Source organism: Phaethon aethereus (assembly GCF_964289735.1).
Source record: "Phaethon aethereus genome assembly, chromosome: 5".
Taxonomy (NCBI): domain Eukaryota; kingdom Metazoa; phylum Chordata; class Aves; order Phaethontiformes; family Phaethontidae; genus Phaethon; species Phaethon aethereus.
Genome location: NC_138579.1, coordinates 70,468,112 through 70,488,761, shown reverse-complemented (window position 1 = coordinate 70,488,761; position 20,650 = coordinate 70,468,112). Strand labels below are relative to the sequence as shown.

Here is a 20,650-nt window from a genome sequence, read left to right as displayed (position 1 = left end):
ACCAGCACCAGTGTCAAAACACTCGGAGTAACGAACCGCGCTGGTATGAGGTACGACCAAACTATCACCAGCCTGCAGCCCAGAGTCCAGAGTCAGTAGCACCATCCACAGCAGCATCTCCACGTCCCCTGCAAAGCTCCTTCTGCTCTCACGCAGGCCCACAACTCTTTAGATTACATGCACAGAAGAATATATCTGACAAAAGTGCCTTCGGATAAGCTGGGAAGTGTCCCCAACCATGTAACTTGTCCTGGCTCAGGCCCACAGCAACCCTCACTCCCATACCTGCTGTGCAGTGTTGCTATTCCTGATATACTATCAGCAAGGGGATACGAGCCACTATATATACCCTGTATAGATGTATAGAGAGAGAGATAATGCCTCCTCTCCATCTCCCGGGCCTCGGGGAGGTCATCCCAAGTGAGAGACATCCCAAGCCAGAAGAGGCACGAGGAGCCGGAGGAAATCATCCAATGCCATGGGCATGTCCCTCAGGGAGCCCTGGGGGAAAAGGCAGGCAGCTCCATGCAGAAGAGATGACCGAGCCCGTCCTCCCTCCCAAAGCTTCCTGAGCCCTCCTCTTTCTACTCCCTCCTTCCTGCTGCCCTCTCTGCCCTCACTGCCAGCCACCTCTCAGCACCTTCTCCTCTCTCCCTCTTCCAGCCTCTATCGAATTTCCCCATCTCCTGTCTCCCCTCATCCCTCCCCGAGCCGTTATCCCTCCGGACCATCCTGAGTCCCTTCTCCTTCCGGCTCTCCACCCTTGTCCTGGCCTCTCCTCTGCCCTTGCCAGCTGTGAACCTTGGCATGGATAGAGCCATTGTCCTCCGGGCATTGGGGGCGAGGAGGAGGAGGGGAAGGTGTGAGAGGGGACACAGTGGAGCATTTGTGTGTGTCCCTGCAGCCGTCAATGCCCTGCTTGTCCATTCATGCACTAAGATGGCAGGAACAGCAGCACCCACACAAGCGTCGCCATTTGGCGGGGTCCAAGGTGCCTGCCCAGGGGGGCACATTGCCCTGTTTGTTTGGAGTCCCGCAGAGGCAGAAGACAACGCCTTTATCTCCCTCTCTGGACTGAGGGTGTTGGAGGGCTGGCAGGGGGGACAACGGGACCGGAGAAGGCCACTTCATCTGGCATCTCCCAAGCTCGGGACTGACAAGGAGGTTCTGCTGCACGAGGCCAGGGCTGCCACCCTCGCACCTCCATTCCCCGCCGCAGGAGGAAGGAGGGCATGGGGAGAGGTTTTTCAGCACAGCCTCTGGATCTCTTCTGCTGAGGCTCCTTCGTGCTGCTGGGCTCACCTAGCCCAAGGTTAGCCAGGCGCCCAGCTCCCCCAGCCATGCCCTGAGCGGGATTACGGTTGCTTTCTCCAGGCTTTAGTGGGCTGCAGTTAAAGGACATAAGCCAAAGCTTCTGCTCTTGTGTGTTCCTTTCTACAGCCCACTAACTTTACCTAGATTGCAAGTTTTGGGGGACAGGAGTGACCTTTTTCTATAGAGTAATTCCTACGTGCATGAGCTCCTCGTCACCGTCGTGGCAGTGAACGTCCAGCACAGCTCTTTTCACTATCAGCGTAAACTTTCTTCAGTGTGAAATATTACAAGAGCATATTGGCAATACAAGAAAAAAATAACAATATTTATTACCAGCTACACACTGGCCCTAAGCAGAGGCAATGACCCAGCTGCCCAGAGCCCTGCCATGCTCGGCAGCGACCGGGAGAGGCAATAAAGACTAAGAGAGGCAAAGGGACTTGACAAGGCTGATGGCAGATGGCTGAGCAATGTCACTGCAGCTCTGCCAGGGTGAGGGCCCAGGGACACAGACCCTGGACACCGACCTCACTGCAGGGCCACCAGCACTGCCGGGCTTGTGGCTGCTGGAAATGCTCTTAGGAAACTCAGAGATCCAGGAGCCACTCTCGAGACCATTTTCAACCCAAACCTGAAGACGCAGGCACCACACGCACGGGGGGACTCGCGACTCAGAGTTGCACTGCCTCTCCTGGAAACCCCCCAGCACAAAACAATCCTTAGGCAGGAAGATTAATAATCAAACAGCAACAGAATACAAACCTACAGGCAGCCAAGCATCGCCTAGAACACCACGTCCTTCTAACTGGGAGGCAACAAGGTCTCTCCTGTCCACTTTGGACAGCCTCCAGAGGAGACTGAGTGTAAGAAGGCAGAGGGATTTATCTAGATGGGACCTTTGCCAGGGCTTGGGAAGGGCCATCACTACTTTTGTGCAACCAACACCGATCTTTCACGAGCAGGAGAGTCAGGTCATCAGGCTCTTCCTTCTCCTCAGCTGGGACGTGCAACCATACAGCACTTGCTCTCAGCGCTACACTGCAATAGCATTTGCTCCAGAATCAATACCTGTGAAAATCACAAAGAACCCCACAAGCTTCTTACATCGTTGGGTTTCCTCTACTGTCGCTGCAGTAAACCCTCACCTACCTCTGCTACACAGGTGGCACAAACTTCCTGACACCCAACGCCACTTCCCAGGGTCCAAGAGCAGCACACGGTGACCAAGAGAAGCAGACCAGTCAGGCACACAGGTACAGGGCAGTCATTTCTTTTCCCAAGGAGGAAACAAGCAGGAGATTCAACGCATCCTGCTTCAGTGGTCCAAGTTTTACTCGGCAGCTGTGGACCATAAACAGTGCGTGTAGGTACTCCTGCAGCTGGCGTGTGCTGGGCTAGACAGCAGCGTTGGGGTTGTGTAAATGGTCCAGTGAGAACCCTCCTACTCTGCTGCTTGGCTTCTCTTCAGGGTTGATTCACAAGTTGATGTGCCCTGCTTGGGAGTTCTTGCCCTCCTTGTGCTCCTGAGAGAGGGTTGGACCGAAGGGCATGGAGGACACCATTTCTCTCTGATTTCATCCATCTTAAGACAATACAGACCATTATATCTGTGAATCACACAGACCACAGAACTTTACTCAGGGTACCCCCCACCAAACGCAGAGTTCCACGCTGTAGAGGACACATCCTTCAGATAGATGAAATTCTGAATTAGGCTTCAGCTGATTAATTAGTCTCCTGTGGAAGGGGCCACACTAATCCATTTCCACCCTTTAGCTCCTCATCTTACTTTGCATGATGTATCTCCATACCCTTAACTACCAGACTAAAGAGCAGTCTGCTCCAAGAAAGCTACTTTTCAACAAGGTGTTTGTGGACTAGCTCAGTCACCTTCATGCTTTGCCTTTTCCTGAGCTAAGCTAAGCTTCTCTAGCCACCCACAATAAATAACGAGTAACGATGCAATTAAAATAGTAATTTTAAAAAAAATCCCTAGGGATTACTGCCGTGCTGGCTATTTCCATATAGGCTTTCAGACTGAAACTGAGTTTTCTTTTTTTCAAAAAAATTGTTGTTTGCATTTTCTGACTGTGAGTTGTCTCCTGCACCGGAACATAGTTCCCACACCAGGGATTTAGCAAACAGTTACCAGACAATACAAATCAGATACCGAACGTGCTGCTTGGATCCCACCCACCCTGCAAGCTCTCTGTGTGTTCTGGGTCTCACTTCAAAGCAGCGCGCTGTCTGGAGCGGTACAAACCAAGAGGGAAGGTGCCTGGCACGCTGCTCGAGGACGCAGTGTGGGGAGGGCAGCACACGGAGGAGAGGATGAGGAGGTCACCCCAGGCTCGGGGAGACGGGAGGCACTGACTGCACACATTCCCACAGGCAGAACAGCTCCTTGGGCTCTTGATGCGCAGAACGAGTTGTCTCCACGCATTAGACAAACGGAGGCAAATGTCAGGACTGAGATGAGGACATGTGCCCAAAGCGAGATAAACCTCACGGCAGCACTGCCTGAGCTGCGGGTGCAGAAGCACAAGGGACAGATGACGATGGGCAAGACCTTCTCACAAAGGCCTGAGGGCAGAAGAGACACACAAGGAAGGTCAGGGACCTGCGAACTAAATCGAGAGCCCTCTCCTGGTACCTGGCCCGGGCAGACCTCTGGCAGCCATCCTTCCTCTGCTCCCTCCATCTCCCTCCGGTGCAGAGGACAACAGGCAGTAACTGCTGCTGCTTCCCGGCACCGCTCCCCCAGCTCCTTCCACCAGAGCAGAGATCACACGCGGCTGCTGTTTTAAAGCACCTGCCGGGGAAAGCAGCGTGTAGGTCCTGAGCGAACAAGTCTGTCTTGCTGCCAGCCAGAACTGTGACAAAGAGCTGAGTTATGAGGGAATAGTGGGAAGGCAAGGAAATTACACAAATTGTATGAGTCATTAGATCAATAGATTAAAAGACCTCTTAGAGCCTTCTGTCCAGGCCAGCATAAGGTCATTCATTCCCAGCTCGCTCCTTGGGGCTCTGCCCCATGTGTCTGGACTTTCATCACTTCCATTCGGGAGATGATGCTGCAGCCCCGCACTCCTCCAAGCCTGGCTGCCCGCCTCGGAGCCCGACCTGAATGCTGCCTTTCTTATCTCCACTCACCGCCGGTGCCCCTTGTGCTAAATAGCACAAGGATTTCACAGCTGGGCCATTCACTATCTTCTAACCACAACTGCTCACAGGCCAACTCCTCCGGTCCTGCCTACCATTAGCCTGACATTATCTGTCTCCTGCGACTGTCCCCAGCCTGTGCCCAACAATCCCCGTGCTATTGCTTCCCGTTGCCACCCCAGCACCTGTCGCAGCCGGGAGCAGGGAGGCTCTCTCTCTCCCTTTGAATATCTATGTTTGGAATTATTTTCCCCCAGATGCACCTTCTTTTGCTTTCCCAAAAAAAGAGGGCCACAGCTCCAGCTGGGCTGAACCACAGCAGTTCCACTGACCTCGTTGGAAATGGAGCAGAAAGCATGGCCTTCCTGCTAAATCCACTTTTCACCTTTTCACTCAGTGCTTGTGGTACCGGCGGCATCTTTAGATTGCTAAATACACCTGTAATTGAGGTGCCTCTCTAACACCATCTAGCCCAGCAGACCTCAGAGTGTGTTGTCAATTCAAATATCAGCCAGAAAGCCCCTGCCCTGCAGCACTTACAGCCTCAAATTTCTCCAGTGCGTTTCACTTAATGCCCAACGACATCCCGATTAGAAACTTCCCCCGCATGGAACTGACAGGGAGAACCTGAGAGAGATCAAACACCGCGTGACTGACAGAGCTAAAACACAGCTGTTAATATAGAGACATCAAAGAGCAGAGGGGTTACCAGCAGAGACCCCCTGGGCCAAAGCCATTCAGCATTTTCTATTGCTGTTCTCCACTGGCAAAGTTTGAAGGTGGGACACATACTGGTGGGATAGCAAAGAAAGGAAAAAAACCCACCTCATTCTTAGAGAGTGCCTTGAATCGCCCGGTAAGTGAAAGCAATCTGTCTGCTGCGTCATAACAAAGCAAAAGGCAAGACAATCACCTGAAAGTAGCACGTCCAGGCTGGAAAACTGTTGGGAAAAAAAATGACTAAACGAAAGGCTCCAGTTTTCAGGACTAACCACAGCCACGCAAGCCCTCGAGACAATGGCACAGCTCTGGCCATGACTGCGGAGTTCTCCATGGACAAGGGGACTATGGAGCAGAAGACGGATAAATGGTCCTGGCTTTTCTGCATACTGCTGCTGGAACCCGTGGCTCATGTCTGTTTGTCTCGAAGAGGGCATGGAAATACTGGAGAGACTTTGGAAAAGGTTGAAATAACGTAGCTGGGGATGCACAAGAAGCTTTACGTAAGTTCCTGTCCGGTCTGTTTATTACCAGGAGGCTGAGCAGTGGTTGAATCCTCATGTATATGAACTCACATTGGAGAAAGCAGCCTGCTGGGAGGGAGTTTCAGTCTTGTGAGGAGGACACAGCAGCTGGAGTGCAAGATTTGACAGTGTCAGCTGTGAAACAAGACGTTGCTCCTAGCAGGGAGCAACAGCTTTCGCAGAGAGGTAAAACACGTAGGTCAGGGACCATCTGCTCCTCCGTGCTTGCAAAGCACAGCCACAGCAGGCTCATGGCCCTCATGTCTGACTGCAATAAATATGAATATTAACATTACTGGTGACCATCTTTTGGAAACTCTAAAAACTACTCTCAAAGAGATGCTCTAGGAGCAATTCTACCTCTCAGATATCTTGGATGTTCCTCCTAGTTGTAGAGCCCACAGTGCTCTGAATCTAAGACAACTCAGAGGCAGCAGAGAGTGTCTCAACAGATACAAGCAGCTCAGGAAGACAAACTAAACTTTCTTAGCACAGAAAACCACAACCACAGCCCGTTCACTGTTCAACTGTCCTTCACATTCTCCACATCACTGAGTTACGGACTAAGGTTTCAGAGGTACTCAGTGATTAGAAGCTGATTTAGGATTTTCAGCAGTTCAGGAACACTTTTGCCAATATTTTCCTATTTCCTTATCCCCACTGTATTTCACCGATCCTCCCAAGAGAGTTCGATTAGCAAAATTCATTCACAGCACGTGTTACTGCTGCTCCAAAAATCATGAGTTGTCCATGGAAGGGGAGCAGGGAGAGCACTGACTTCGTCCTGCTCTCACCAGACACCTCCCTCTAGCACGGCACACCGGGTTTATCCCTTGTGCCAAGTCTTTCAGCCAGTCCCAGGCCATGAAGAGAGCTTCCCTGGAAGCTGATGCCCAAGTGACAAAACATTCCTTAACCTCAGAAGAGAAGTGTTAACATTTATTCTGGAGGTAATCTCCCTCCAAAGGCTGTAGGACAATTGCTCACTACCTATGAACAACACTGGGAGCTACGAATGAAAGGTGATCTAAAAGGCTAGAATGACTGTGACCCATTTTTGGGGGGAAAGCTAAGCCAAGAAGATGAATGACCAGAGTTTCAGCCACTCAAAACTCCCCCAAGACAGCACAGCCCACTTTGCTGAAGTTTTCTACGTTTTGTTTCTCCACTTCCCTTTCTTTTGTGACAGACCCCGGTACGTCTTTGGAACAGCACGAGCGTACCCTGCAGCCAGGATCCATCCCCTGCCAGACCTCTGCCCCACTTCTTCTGGAGGTTCATTGGGGTTTTTCATTGGGACAGACAGATTGGGGTCTGTCACGATAGAAAAGTCAATTTTCCCTTCTGCAGATTCCTGGGTCTCTCCTGGAAGTCTGCTTACACACATGAGGCTAGGGAAGAGCAACGCCATGCCACTAGTGAAGTATGTAGTGCTCATGCCTCAGGTCTAGAGCTGAATCAAACGGGACTTTCAGCTTGATGCACCTCCCTCTAGGTGCTCAGCGAACTTTCTGGAGCTCTTCTACCCAACTGCGTCTGCAAATGGGAAACGGGCTGCAACTGTCCTGCGGGGACTGACCGCCCTGCCGTCTCCCTGCGGCCCGCGGGGCTCTCCAGCGAGCTGGAGCTGACCTCCTGGCCGGAGAAGGCTGCTGGGAAGGTCCTGGCAGGACAACACTGCTGTCCAAGGTACCGCCACGACGCTGCGCCCGTCGCCTCTTCCCGCACACCGTGCCGGCACACACCGCGCCGGCAGACACCCGAAGGCAGAGCCGAGCGGTCTCTTTCCCAGAAGGACGGTCCACACTTATTGAACAACCACCACAGCCTCCATCAGTTATTTTTATGGTGACCGTGCCTAGAGCTCTGATCCCCGTGACATCTGCCCACGCGGGACGAAAGACATTCCCAAGATTACTGGCCTCTTGTTTCTGTGTAGTCGCTTGTGCAAGGGGCTGCACCGATACAAGAAAGGAAGAGATGGATCTTGCCCCAAAATTGTACAAGTCTGTTACATAAAGGCCTGACATAGGCAAAGCAACAGGGAACTGCTTGGATTCATGCTGGAAAATGGTGGTGTAGCCAAAAACACATCTGCACACATGCTCACTGTTTTGTCTGGAAAAGGCCCCTGCTTATCCCTTCAGAAAAGAGCACATAGACCTGAAGATCTGCTAGAAGCAGCTGGCAGACCTACCCTCTGCCTCTGACAGGACAGACACAAAACTTGCTTTTATAGAGACCTGTATTGAGAGCAGCCAGCAAGTCAGAGCCATGTGCTAATCGACCCGCACGCTGCGCTCTCGCTGGAAGCTTCCAACGAGAACACAACTTCCAAACTTCCAAAATAAACTTCCAACTTCCAAATAAAACTTGTTGTTTTATTTGTTTCTTTGTTCTTTAAAGAAAGCTTACTGCAGAAGCAAATTAATTTCTGACAATCTGCACTAAGTCTCTTTGACTTTCTCCAGTGCCTCAGAGAAGTCTTCAGCCCATACAGACTTTCAGGGCTGAGCCAAGCGCAAAGACTGACCAGTTTCTCACAGTTCAACAGGACATATTCCTTCCTGTAAAAGCCCCAAACCAGAGCTATGGGCTTTTGGTTGGTCGGTTGTTTGTTTTTGTGGTGGTTTTTTTACAGATGAAACACAAACCCACAACCACACATGTTGAGAAGCCCCATAGTTTTCCTGGCAGTAAAAAAACACCAAACCAATAGGTGGTTTGGAATAGGAACCAATTACTCCACAGTTTCAGTTGGAGGTTGCATTGCTCAAAGGTGCTGTATAGGTCAGGCTAGAAGATCTGATCATTCCTCCTAACCTGAAACTAAGTTAAACATCTTTATTTTAAGAAAGGATACTTTCAAAGCAGGGAAAATCAGAAGGTAATTTTATCAGAAGACTTACTGCCACTGCCTGGACTTTATGAAATTAGCAAGCAAGAAAGAGCAGCAGACAGGGATAAGAACAGAGGGAAGAGGTCACTTTATCCCAGGTGCTCCTCAGCTGCCTCTGTAAGTGGGAAGGCTCATCCTTCCGCTCTTCCACACCTCACCTGGACCATAAAGACTTCAGGGCAAGTCTCCCGATCCAAAGAGGTTCAGAGCTTACCCCAATGCAACCAGCAATGAAAACCAACATCTTAAGATTATGAGACTTCCCAACCGCTCATTGACAGCAAGCCCCTGGATTTACTGAGTGCTACAAGGTTTGTGAAACAGCAAAAAAAGATTTAACATGTCTTTCCTGCACTGACAAAAGCCTTAAACCAACAACCACCACCCTGACCCATTTAAACAACAGGCTGATCAAAGCAAAAAACACTTCTACAAAACTTAGGGTTTAGTTCTGCAAAAACAGGGACCTCCACAAGTCTCCTTCAGGCAGTGACTATCCCCAGGGAGCAACCTGCACTCCTAAAGCTCATGTCCCCTTTTCACTTGTTAACGTTGATTGTTCACTGGCTGATCAACCCGCATCTTAAAACACAAAACAAGGACACATCAGACCAACTTTCTCCATCCCATTCCTACTATCTAGTTCCCCATTCTCAGCGTGGTTTGGTTTCCAAAACTGCAGAGAAGCAGGTTTAAACAAAAAAGCCCAGTAAACTCCACCACTTCTCTCCTTCAGAGAGCCAGCTGAAAGCATTCCATGTCCTCCTGACACGCACTATGTCCTCCTGGCAAGGCCTTGCTCTGCACTAGAGGTGGCAAATATTTGTGGTGTCTGGTCCCAACTTTACTGCACATCACAGCTCACTGTCACTGGTACCATTATCATCTCTTTCAAAGTCAAACTTAGCCCAGTATCATGACCACCTACAATTCGTGCCTTGACTGAATTAAGAAAGCTGTGTTGAAAATTCATGGTAAAAATTCTGTAAAAATCTTTATCAGTGATCATCCATGATCTATTGCATCCACAGATGCCTCCTGGGTGTAAGAGAGCCACAATACCTGTGCCTAAAAGCAGAGCAGTAGGAAAGGTCCCTACCCTGATGTTCTACTTGATCATCTTGTTGGACTGGGTTGACTTTTGACCAGCTCCCCTCCCCAAGCCCCAGCACACCAGCACAACCTCCAGCACCAAAACTTCTCATTCTGGGCTGTGAAGCCTGGCCCCAGTCTGCAGGTCCCCCCATTGCTGTTTCTTGTGTCCCTTCAGCCCCTCAAGACCAATGAGATGAGTTTTGAAACATGATTTATCATTCTCCCGCTCTTCACTACATGTTCCGCTATGCTGCGTGGGGAAACTCATCGCCACCCGTCTCTCCATTCCAACACCCCTTTCCAAAGACTGATTTAAAATAGACAGGAGGGAGTGGAGATGGACAGACGTCCTCCTATTCCCCCCTACCCAGAACTTCTCATTGACCTCAGGTTTTGATTTGGATGGGACCTCATCAGGGAAAAGACCATTTCTGTTCTTACACTGAGTGAAGCATTAATTATATTATCAGCGAGCAGCCAACTGTGAAATGGCTTGATGGCCCTTATAATGCACAGTTTTTGAGCTTTTGCTTTACTTAAGCAGGTGTTTAATTTCCAATAAAGTCAAAGCACACTTTTTAGTGCTTTATTGAATCAATGTCCATAACCATTGCTTGTCATAACAGAAGAGATAAGCCAAGATCAGCCAAGGCTGATAAGTTGTTTGGTTTCCTGTTTAGCTAGATTTCTAGCAGTCAGCTGTAATCAGCACACAGGATTAAAAGTCATAAATGATAGTTGTTGATTAATAAGTATTGTCAGACACAAACTAAGTGAATATTCATATTCTAAATTAAGTTGAATGTACTTTTTATATTCTGCCCACTTCTCAAGGCTGCAAGCAAAAGCAGCTCCGCATGCTCTATGGTCCTTGCCAAAGGAGACAGCTTGCAGGAATTAGACCTCCAGCTCTTTTGGAAACCCTACCTGTGCCTTCCACAAATCCTGACCCATGTCCACCCCCTCTGCATTGTCCCCTCCCCACCAACTACTATCTTCTTCTCCTTGGGTAAGAAAACCAGATCAATTTGGCACTCTGAGTCTCCTGAGATTATACACTGCTGCGATGTTGGGGTGATGACAAAAGAACTCTACAGAAAAAAAAAAAAATTCAGTTCCAGCAAAAATTGCTTTCATTACTGTTTTTAAAAGTCAGAGATCTCACCAAAGCTAGACCACGGCTGTTGGCATTGCAAGTGCCTATCAGCTCCTTATTCACTTCTGGTCCCATCGCACACTGCTTCAGCTAACCTGCTCAGTCTCTGTTCACACTGCACACTGGGCTGCAATCACAGCCCCACTTTTTTTGCTCTTCCTACTGATGCAGTTTGCAATTAATTAGGGCATAATTCGGTACATCTCCTTCAATACACTGCAAACAAATGATGAGAGCAGCTGAAGAAAAGAAGACTGGATAGAGCAAAAGGGATGAGGGATGGGGACGGGGAAGAGGTGGGGGGGGGAAGAACATGTAGGATAAGCCCAGAGAGGCTAAGAAAACTTTAACCACCGCAGAGACTGATGCCAGCTTTCCTATGACCAAGCCGGTCCGTCACAGCAACAGGGATGTGAAAGAGAAGCACGGACACCATGCTGCACCAGAGGGAATGACTCCTACCCCTGCCTGCAGCCCCGCACACCGGCCCTAGCCCTGGCCATGCCACGGGACTATGGTCCCAGCCACGTGGCACTCCCAGGACTGCTCCCCCGGCTTCACCCAGCCTGGATCCGTGCACAGTGAGGCTATTTAAAACTCCAGCCTTGGCCTTTCCAACCAGACCTCCTCCCCATCGCCCCAAAAGCCAGAAAATCCACACGTGTTCGCTCTCATTCCACAACAAACCTGGCATCTCCGTCTTGCAGCCGGGACTCTCTCCCCTCTCACCCTCCCCAGCCCCGCAGCCCTGCTCCCAGATCTCCCGTTCGCCATTTTGAGTAACTGCATCAAAACAGACAAAGTTCAGGGAGATAAGAGGTGGACGCTGAGTGTCACATTACACTTTCCCCCAGGAAGGAAGCCTTTCATTCAAACGTGCCTTGAACACACTCCGGGGCGTGCTGGAAGAGGGCGGGGAGCACAGGGTCCTGGGCTGACCAGACCATCCACCTCAGACAGAAGATGTCCTCCATCCCTGCTGTGTGGGGCAAGTGGTGCCAATAGGAGAAGGAAGGTCTGGAGGATAAGCAAGGCTATGCCAAAGCGTGCCGCTCAGTATGACTAAGAGGGTGTATCCATGAAACCGTTAGTGGGAGGCACCGGAGAGCCAAGTGTGGTGTCCAAAGCGATCCACCCTTTACTTCTAAGGGTGTCCCTTTTCCCTACACAGAGTGGCATCCCCCCTTGGACTCTGCACCTCCCCTGTTGATCTGACACAGCCTCATCCCTCTGTCCATCCCTAGTTCTGCCGTCTGCCTGGAAAGCACCAAGGAGGCCACAGTGTGGGTCCGCTCTCCTAAAGGATGCTACCCCAGGAGCTGGTGCATGGGAGGGGCAGCCGGCAAGCACCAGGTTGGGCCCAAAAGCCACAAGGCTGTTCCTGTTTGTGTCTCCAGTCACAGCTGCTCCCCTGTCCTCTGGCAACATACACACTAGTTAATCATTCCTCAGACACATTTAGCTTACTGGGGTTCTTATCAGAGAGTGCAAAGTCCAAGTTCAACCAGCAACACTACTGGAAAGAGGCAAGGGGGTTACCCAGCAGGCTCTGCAAAGCTGTGCCGGGGCAATGCCATCCCCAGGCAGGGAAATCCCGGGGCAGGATATGCTGGAGGGATGCCAAGCTGTGGTCTAGGACCCTGTCTGGGCAGCCCAGGGGAAGGGCAGACCCCTGCAGCACTGCTGCGGGCCAGGCACAGAGCCTGGCATCCTCCTAACACAGCTCCCAGCTCCAGAACACTCAGGTCTTGTCCCCGCAGGAGGAAGCCACAAGGCCCCTAACCAGAAGAGGGCAAGCACAGCGGGGCCCCTCTGTTCTTATTTCTAAGTGACCATGGGTAGAGAACGACGGCAGGGCAGAGAACAGGGTGAAAGCAGAAAGCAAAAATGAAACTGCTGAACTACAACAGGAGGCAGAAAGCCCATGGGGAGAGCAACTTCCCTACGCGCCACTCAGGTGGGGTTTTGCTTCTCCAGGCAATGCCCAGCTCTCTCCAGGCTAACCATGCCCAGGAGCCATTTTATTCCACGGTTATTGCAGCCAGTGACGTGGCAGCTGGGATGACTCTGGTCCCAGAAGCCCAGCCCTAGGGAATGTTTTGCTCTAGCAGAAAAGGTGAGGGAGCAGAGGGAAACCCTGCCTATCCAGCCCAACAAGGCTCCTTCTTGACCAGCATCTCTCTCCCACATCCGTGCACGCAGCAGCCCTTGCGCAACCCCAGCCCAGGCACAGGGAGCAGCGTGGGCCAGCCGGATCTCTGAGTCACCAAAATGCCCGTTTCCATCAGCCTGGTCACCCCTCCAGCACAACTCCCTCCTAACCTGCCCCGATGGCCACCTCTCCCTGCTGCCTCCTCCCAAACCCCCTCCTGGTCCGTGTCCAGGCATCGGTCCCAGGACACCAACCTGTGGAAAATACAGCAACCAGAACACAGGCAAAGTACCTCTCTCCATCCCCGATGGAGCCTCTGCAGGCGTGTGCTCACGTTGCTCTTTCTGAATCACAACCCACCCCTTATCAGACATCTTAAGGGATCCACCCTCCTACAAACAGTTCTCTGGCCTTACTCCATCCCAATGCGTCCTGTCCTTTTTCCATCCAGGAAAAAGGAGTTTTGGGGAAACGGGGGAGAGAGAGCAGACCCCAGAGAAGTACCAGCACAGTCACAAGACCATGCTGGAAGCAGACTGTTCTGCACTAGCCTTGCCCTGACGAGCAGATGAGGACAAGTGCTTTGGCTGAAGACTCTGGGAACCTCCTGCTTCTTGTCCTGCTGGGATGGAGGTGGCAGCTTCCCCCTGTGCCCAGGGATGGCCCCTGGGCCTCAGCCAAACGCTGTAGACTGCTGGTGATGAGCTCAAGGGATCATTTTTCTCTCTTCCCTCCTCTGCTTAGGCCCTAGGATGGAGCTGGGCTCACCAGCATCCTCACGTTACCTGCTCTTGTTGAGGGCACATGCTGACCAGAGGCAAGTTGGGTGGGCAGGGGAAGCTTGAAATAGAGGGCAGAGAGAGGAGGACCGGAAAACAATCACACTGGAAAGAGAGATGGAAAGGCAGAGGGGAAAGCAAGCTGAATCGTGGGAGGGTTGGGGGATCTGTGATGTTACCTGCTCGGATCCAGCGCATCCTGAGCATGGTGAGACCAGATGTCAAGCTCCCGCTGGGTCCCTGCTCTCTCCCTCTGTCATTATGCTGCCCAGCTCAGCTTGTCTAGGTCCCAGGGCTGCTGCCTGCTGGTTTTTCTATTCCCTCAGGGAAGAGTGGGAGGGCCAGGGAGGAGGCTGAGAGGCTGCTGCTACACGCTAGGATTTGGGTCTGCGAGGGGATTACCAGGAGGGATGGTCATGTGTTTGTGCTGTACCAGGTTCCCCAGGACCATTCTGTCACGGGCTAACTCCATCCAGCAAAGCACTCCACACAAAGCCTCTTACCTTCCCCACTGCACCAGCCAGGCCCCGGAGAGACTGTCACACTGCAAAGCCGCCGCTTCCCCAGCCCCGCTCCTCCTGAGAGTCGGGTCTAAGCACGAGGCGACGTGCAGCAAAGATCATGTTCTGCTTTTCGCGTGGAGCCCGTGATTCTCCCAGCCTCTTCCTGGTGCTTTCCCTCTGCCCTTACTGTTGCCACGCCAAACATCCATGCAAGCGGTGCGGGAAAGCCTCTCTCCAGCACAGCATCAGAGCTCGAAGATGCATTTGGGGGATGCAGAGGCTAAGGGCCAGACAGCCACTGGACATGCAGAGGGTGAACAGCGAGCGTGAAACCCAGCTTCCAAAAAAGCTGTTCTTTCGTATAAGTCAAAGAAACTAGAGGCTTTGATCCGCTGTAGTTGCATTGCTACGTCAGGCTCAGGTGTCTAAAAACGTACGTGGGGCCAGTTGTCCCAGTTTGCGTGTGCGGCTTCTGCCTGCCAGCCAGCACCACGGCAGACACCGCAGCCTCTGCTCCGGAGGCCCCGCGTCTACTGTCCTCTGCCCTTTCTGCTCCCAGTGTTTTCAGCCTCAGGAAACTACCGCTCTCCCCTCTGCGCCCCTAAGCATCCAGGAAGACTCCAAAGCAGCCCCTTGTTTCTCTGCGACTCTTTTTCGCAATCCTCCAACCTCCTGCCTGGCAGAAACTGCAGGTGCCCCCGTGGTCCAGCGAACCCCCAGCGAGCTGTAACTCACACGTGGGGTCAGCAGCACTGCTGCAGCCAGAGCCCTTCCAGCTCAGGGACGCTTCCCCCCCACCATGAGGTGCTGGCCAGCTCTGAAGAGAAACCAAGAGAAACTCTTCCCTCAAGCTCGTGGCTTCACTGTTTTACATCAGTGAGTTTTACTAGTGAAGTCCTTCTTGGCTCATTCCCATCCATCACAAAATCCTCCTGCAGACACACAGCACACGGACGCCCAACCCTTACGACACAGCGTGGTGGACAAGGTGCAAACCCACGAGTCCTGGGTTCAGCTCTCTGCCTCGGCCCCATCATTTTATATTTCTTCATCCAAGGAAAACGGGGCAATGGCCCAGACCTCTTTCCGCAGGGCTGCAGAGCAGCATTTCCTACTCACATATATATACGGCGCTCCACAATACATAATAAAAATCACCAGGAAAGTAACCAATACCATTAACACACATATACACGCACTCCTACGGGCAAAACCATTCGCTAACACAAACACGCTTGCTGCCTTGCTGATAAAACACCCGGTGCTCACTTGCTCACTCCCAGCTCGCAAGTACAATACCGGCAGCCCCGGTGCGCGCACGCAGACACACGGCCGCTCGACAAACGCACGCTTCCCAGTGCTCCAGCCACTTGTGCTCGGTGGAAGATTGTAAAGGGCTGCTTCATTTCGCAGGACTCGCATGCCCTCGCCGAAATCTGGCTCTCTCTGTTTAACCACCTACTGTCTTTCCCAACTACAGTTCAACCCAAAGTTCTCCAAACTCTTAGCATTTGCTATTCTTTCTCCATTTCTTGCTCTACCCCCTTTCAGCAATCTGCCAAACCGCCCCACTCCCCTGCCCCCCAAGCCCTGCTCTGCACATCTTTCCGATATACATTCTTTAACAACCTCTTATCTCATAAATTAGCCGAGAGAGAGAGGGATCCCGAATAGCTGAGCTCTGTCGTAACTGTTTCCCTTACGCGAGTGGTAGGCAGGGAGGAAGGTAAGGTTTCTAGCAGGATGCCAGCCAAGGGTCAGACACTTTCAACTCCCTACTTTTCCTTTGATACAAAATACAAATGCTGTGGGTAAACACTCCCAATACTATGGAAAGACCAAACTGAGCTCCTTCACCGCTGCCAGAACCCCCAGCATCCCACGCCCTCTGCCTCCAAGCCTTCCCAGCTGCCTGCCCGAGCTCTCCTGGGCAGGATGGTCCTGGGCACCACCAAACACATTTACCAGCTGTGCTAACACAACCAGGACAGCGATGATCTTCCTAACCCAGGACAGGCCCACCTCGAGGACACTCAGGTGCCTCGCACTCCCAGCATCTTCATCCCAGAAGGGTGTGAAGTTACGCCCAATCCATCTCTTCTCTCAGAGACTGCGTACGCTTTTCCCTAGTCCCTTCCCAAACATCAGAGCAAAGCCCTAGACTTGTCATGACATTCTGCCGCTTCTCCATCCTCGCACGTCTCAGATCTCACTCTCAAAGAGCAGACAACTACATTCGCGGGAAATAAGGATATCTTGCCCAAGGAAATACTGGGAGCCCTCTTTATGAAAGTAAAGGTTCTCTCACGCAGCTGAGAAAACCAGAGGTGGGCAATTGGACCCGAGATCTCGGGAGCACTCGCTCCCCAAAACAAGCCTTGCTCTGCGATGGGACCTGCCGTACTGTTGCTGGAGCCAGCCAAATGCCAGGATTTGGACTCAGCACAGACACCAACCCTCTTCCACACCTCAGCCAGCACAGCCCCCACTCCCCAAAAGTCTGCAAGAAGAGACCAGTTAATCCTTGTCTGACACTTTGAAATACCGAGTGTTATACAAGCACTAAAGGATTACTCTTAAATATGGTGGGATTGTTTGCAGCAGGCTCAGATCCTGTGCAAATCAGAGTCAAGCAAAGGAAAGGGAATTCCTAAATTATTTCAGGGTTTTTAGTGCACAGGAAAAAATCCCTTTAGCGTAAAAACTCCACTTGGCGAGAAGATGATCTGTGAGAAGAAAGAATATTTCACTGTAAGAGAAAAACATGGTTTGAACATCTGTTCCCCCCAGGAAAGGAATCAGCAGACACCTTTTAAAGAAGTGATAGGGTAGCAAGGAACCGGTTCTACTAATGAATTTATTCCTATAAATTGATAAACTCTATCAGATCTATCGTTCACCACTATATTACACGTCCAGAAACCATTAATTCTTCAGGACAGAGAGATTCCAGGGCAAATCCGACTCCGTGCTGCAAAGCTAGGAATTTAAGGCACTGACCTTCACTTCGAAATAACAGAGGATCAGTTTGGCCGCATACTCCTTCAGAGCACCACGATTAAAGCGTGCGCAAAAGGAAAGAACCTTCTTTCTTCACTTGCTGCATAAACTGAATTGAGCAGCAATTCTTTGTGGTAAAACTTTCTCCTCATCCCCTCTCACCCTCAAACACCCTGTTGTAACAGATGCTCTTTAATAACACCGCCAAAGGGATCTAGCTGCCCAAACGGAAGAGACAGCCATGTTGGGCTCCACAAAAAAATTAGGCTCAGAGTTGTTCTAAAAAGGAAGTTACACAAGTAAGCAAATAGCAGAGGCTAAGAAATATCCTTCAGCCCCAGTTTCCCTCACTGTTGGTTTTTACAAGGACAAGATGGTTTTAATTCAAAAGAGAGAAAGAGAGAGAAAGACAGAAAGAAAGAAGGAGAAAGAGACAAAGCGACAAAGATAAAAAGGAAAGAGAAAGAAGGAAAAAGAGAGGAAGAATCCCAGAATGGTTGAGATTAGCGAGGACCTCTTGAAGTCGTCTTGTCCGACCCCTGCTCAAGCAGGATCACGCACAGCACCCCGAAAGAAAGAACCAGACACAGAGAAAAAGAAGGAAACCTTCCACCCTATAGAAAAGATGCTCCGAGGGAGAGAAATTCCACTCTTACAAACGAAAAGGAGAGACAGCCAGTTGAAGTCTAACGCCTGTGAATAATGTCGGGGTGCTGAGCAAGGGCTGTGCAGGATGCCGGGGAGGCACTCGTGCCCAGAGGACAGGAGGTGGGTGGGCAGGATTTAGGAGATCACTCCAAGAGAAACCCTAAAAACAAAACAAGCCCCCTGAAGGCTGAGGAGAACACAGGCTGGGAGCACTCGATAAGAGCCCGCGTGGTGAGGCTTCCCATCCTCGCTAATCCTGTCGCTCCCGGGAATCCAGAATCACGGCTGGAACAAACAGGGGATGCTTTTTCCTTTGAAGAAGAGACGCATTACTGAGGCATCACGTGGATGCCAGAAGAGAGGAAAGTGAGAAGTAAGCAGCTTGAGCCTCTGTTCGCTCCTGAGAGCATCTTTCTGTTTGTGGTGCACCTTCACCTTCCTCCCCAAGTTACGTCGTTCCGTACAGTCCTCCCACCCCATCCGGCCCAGGCGACGCCAAGTGAGCGGCTCAGCAGAGCGGGAAGCACGCTGCCCGATCCCACCGCAGGTGAAGCACAGCACAAGGACGCCAGAGAAGGGATCCCAGCTCCAGAGCTGACTTGCACACGCAGCCCATTCCGCATGGACCGTTGACGCAAGGGAGCCCCACTAGGACGGGCACGTTGTCACCCCATGACCGGCGCATCCGCGTGCCAGGGGCTCGCACCAAGGTGCACAGCCCGCGCCACCGAAACCTCCCGCTGGCAAACGGCTCACCAGAGGACAAGGGGCACGCGGCACGGGGCGCAGCACCAGAAAAAGAGAAACAAGGACAACAAGCAAGAAAGAAACGACGATATAGTCAACAAGGAAGAGCGAAGTGTGCCAACAAAGCCAGAGCGAGGAGAAGAAACACTGAGCCCAGGGAGGAACAACAAAGGGCATCAGGGTCCCAGCGCCTCCCCAGCCACACAGTTCAGCCCTACCAAACCCTCAGCTGCCACGAGCAACCGTGTTTCACCCCTGCTTGACAAAGGCCAAATTCTCTTTACAACCATTTGGTTTCAGTTTCCACCATTGGTTTCGGTAAAAGCCGCCCCTGGTTTGCACTGACGGGAGGGAGGCTCTGATCCGCAGCCGCACAGTGCCCAAAGGAGTCCAGGCTCTGGCCGGATGGCGCTGGCCTACAGATGCCGATTAGGGGATGGTGTGGGGTCCACTGCTGGACTCCGCTGCTGGAGGATCAGCTATCTTGTAGACCAGAGAGGAGTGATCTCCCCAGCGAAGTACACAACGGCGAGCCTGCTTCCAGCACACCGCGCCCAGCGGCCGTGGCTCAGGGGCCAGGTAGAGAGGCTGCCGGTCCCGAGGCGAGCAGAGAGGGTGACCAAGGCTTTGGCCCCGTGATGACGTCCGTGATCCACATGCCAGGGCTACTGTCAGGACCCCATGTCTGCTCTGAGGACCGGCGAGAGCCATGCCAAGGGCCTCGGTGGGACAGTCGCAGACGTCTAATATACGACGCAACGCGCTCCCCAACCCCCGGTGTGCCGGGAGCCCGCACGCCGGCACCGGTGTTCTGCCCGGGCAACGGGGACCTGGTGCACAAGGCGGTCGCTGTGCCCTGCTTTTGGCTGGGGTCAGGGGGCACCCCGAGCCCGGCCGGACCGTGGCGGGAGAGGGCTGGGGCTTAACGGGACACCCCTTACCTTCAAAAAACCGCTGCAGGGCCTCCGTCTCGTCCACCACCTCCATAGCTGTGCCATGCACCAGCCGCCCGGGCTAGTCTCCGCGCCTGCAGGGGGGCATCCCCCCGGGCCGCCCCGCCGGTGAGCCCCGCCGCCGCCCTCAGCGCCCCGCGCCGCCGCCCCGGCGGGGTCCCGGAGCCGGTACCGGCGCCGAGCGCGGCCGCCCGCTGCCCATCGGCCTCCGCCGCGAACCGCCGAGCGCTGCCCCCAAACTTGGGCTGCGGCGGAGCGCTCCTCCCTCCCTCCCTCCCTCCCTCCCTTCCTCCCGCTCCTCCTCCTCCTCCTCCCGCCGGCAGGGAGAGCCCTGCCCCGAGAGACGGCACCTCCGACCCGCCCTGCGGAGAGCCGGGGTGTCCCCCCGCCCCGCTCCCCAATTTGTTGGTTTGTTTTTTTTTTTCCCCATCCAACAGCACGAAGGCCCCGCGGAACCCCTCGGGGCCTGGGGTTTTGACCCCCTTTTTGACCCCCGCTCTTAAAACCGGCCACATATCACACACATACCCCCACACCCTCCCAAAAAATATAATAAGCCTTCCACCACGAGGGCTGGGGGGAAGAGACAGTTGTGTTTTCTTCCCCAGATGTGCCCACAATCAATAATAATGCCAAAAAAAAAAATTTAAATAAATAACAGTACAGTATCTAAATGAAGTTACAGTTATCTGACCACAGTTAACCAAACGCAGAGCCCCTGCCAGCCAGAGACTGTGGGACCATTCTCTTCTGGGCAGATAAAGCGCACAATGAGGTTTTGTCCATCCCCACAAACCAATTCAGAAGGGCAGATTCTCTTATATATAAAAATATATTTTTCTCGCTCACACAGCTGTGCAGTGACCAATTCTTCTCTGGGGAGGGGAGCGGGGAGGGGAGGGGGGTCGAGGTTTGGGGATAGTAATAGGTCTATTATTTCGGGGACGGAGAGAAAGAGCTCAACAGCCCTTTTTTCTTCTCTCTCTCCCTCTCTCTTT

At 52.3% G+C, this 20,650-nt stretch overlaps 1 protein-coding gene across 1 annotated transcript in view; it reads right to left on the bottom strand.

Annotated features, from left to right (window-relative positions):
* The window catches only part of MYRF (myelin regulatory factor), a gene marked incomplete at its 3' end in the record, with an annotated part of 62,690 nt that extends 42,252 nt beyond the window's left edge, over window positions 1-20,438 (bottom strand). The window contains exon 1 of the mRNA XM_082000571.1: window positions 19,641-20,438. Within this exon, the coding sequence (XP_081856697.1) occupies window positions 19,641-19,686 (46 nt within the window). The 5' untranslated portion in view covers window positions 19,687-20,438. The remainder of the gene's footprint in view (window positions 1-19,640) is intronic.
* Between the last annotated feature and the right edge of the window lie 212 nt (window positions 20,439-20,650).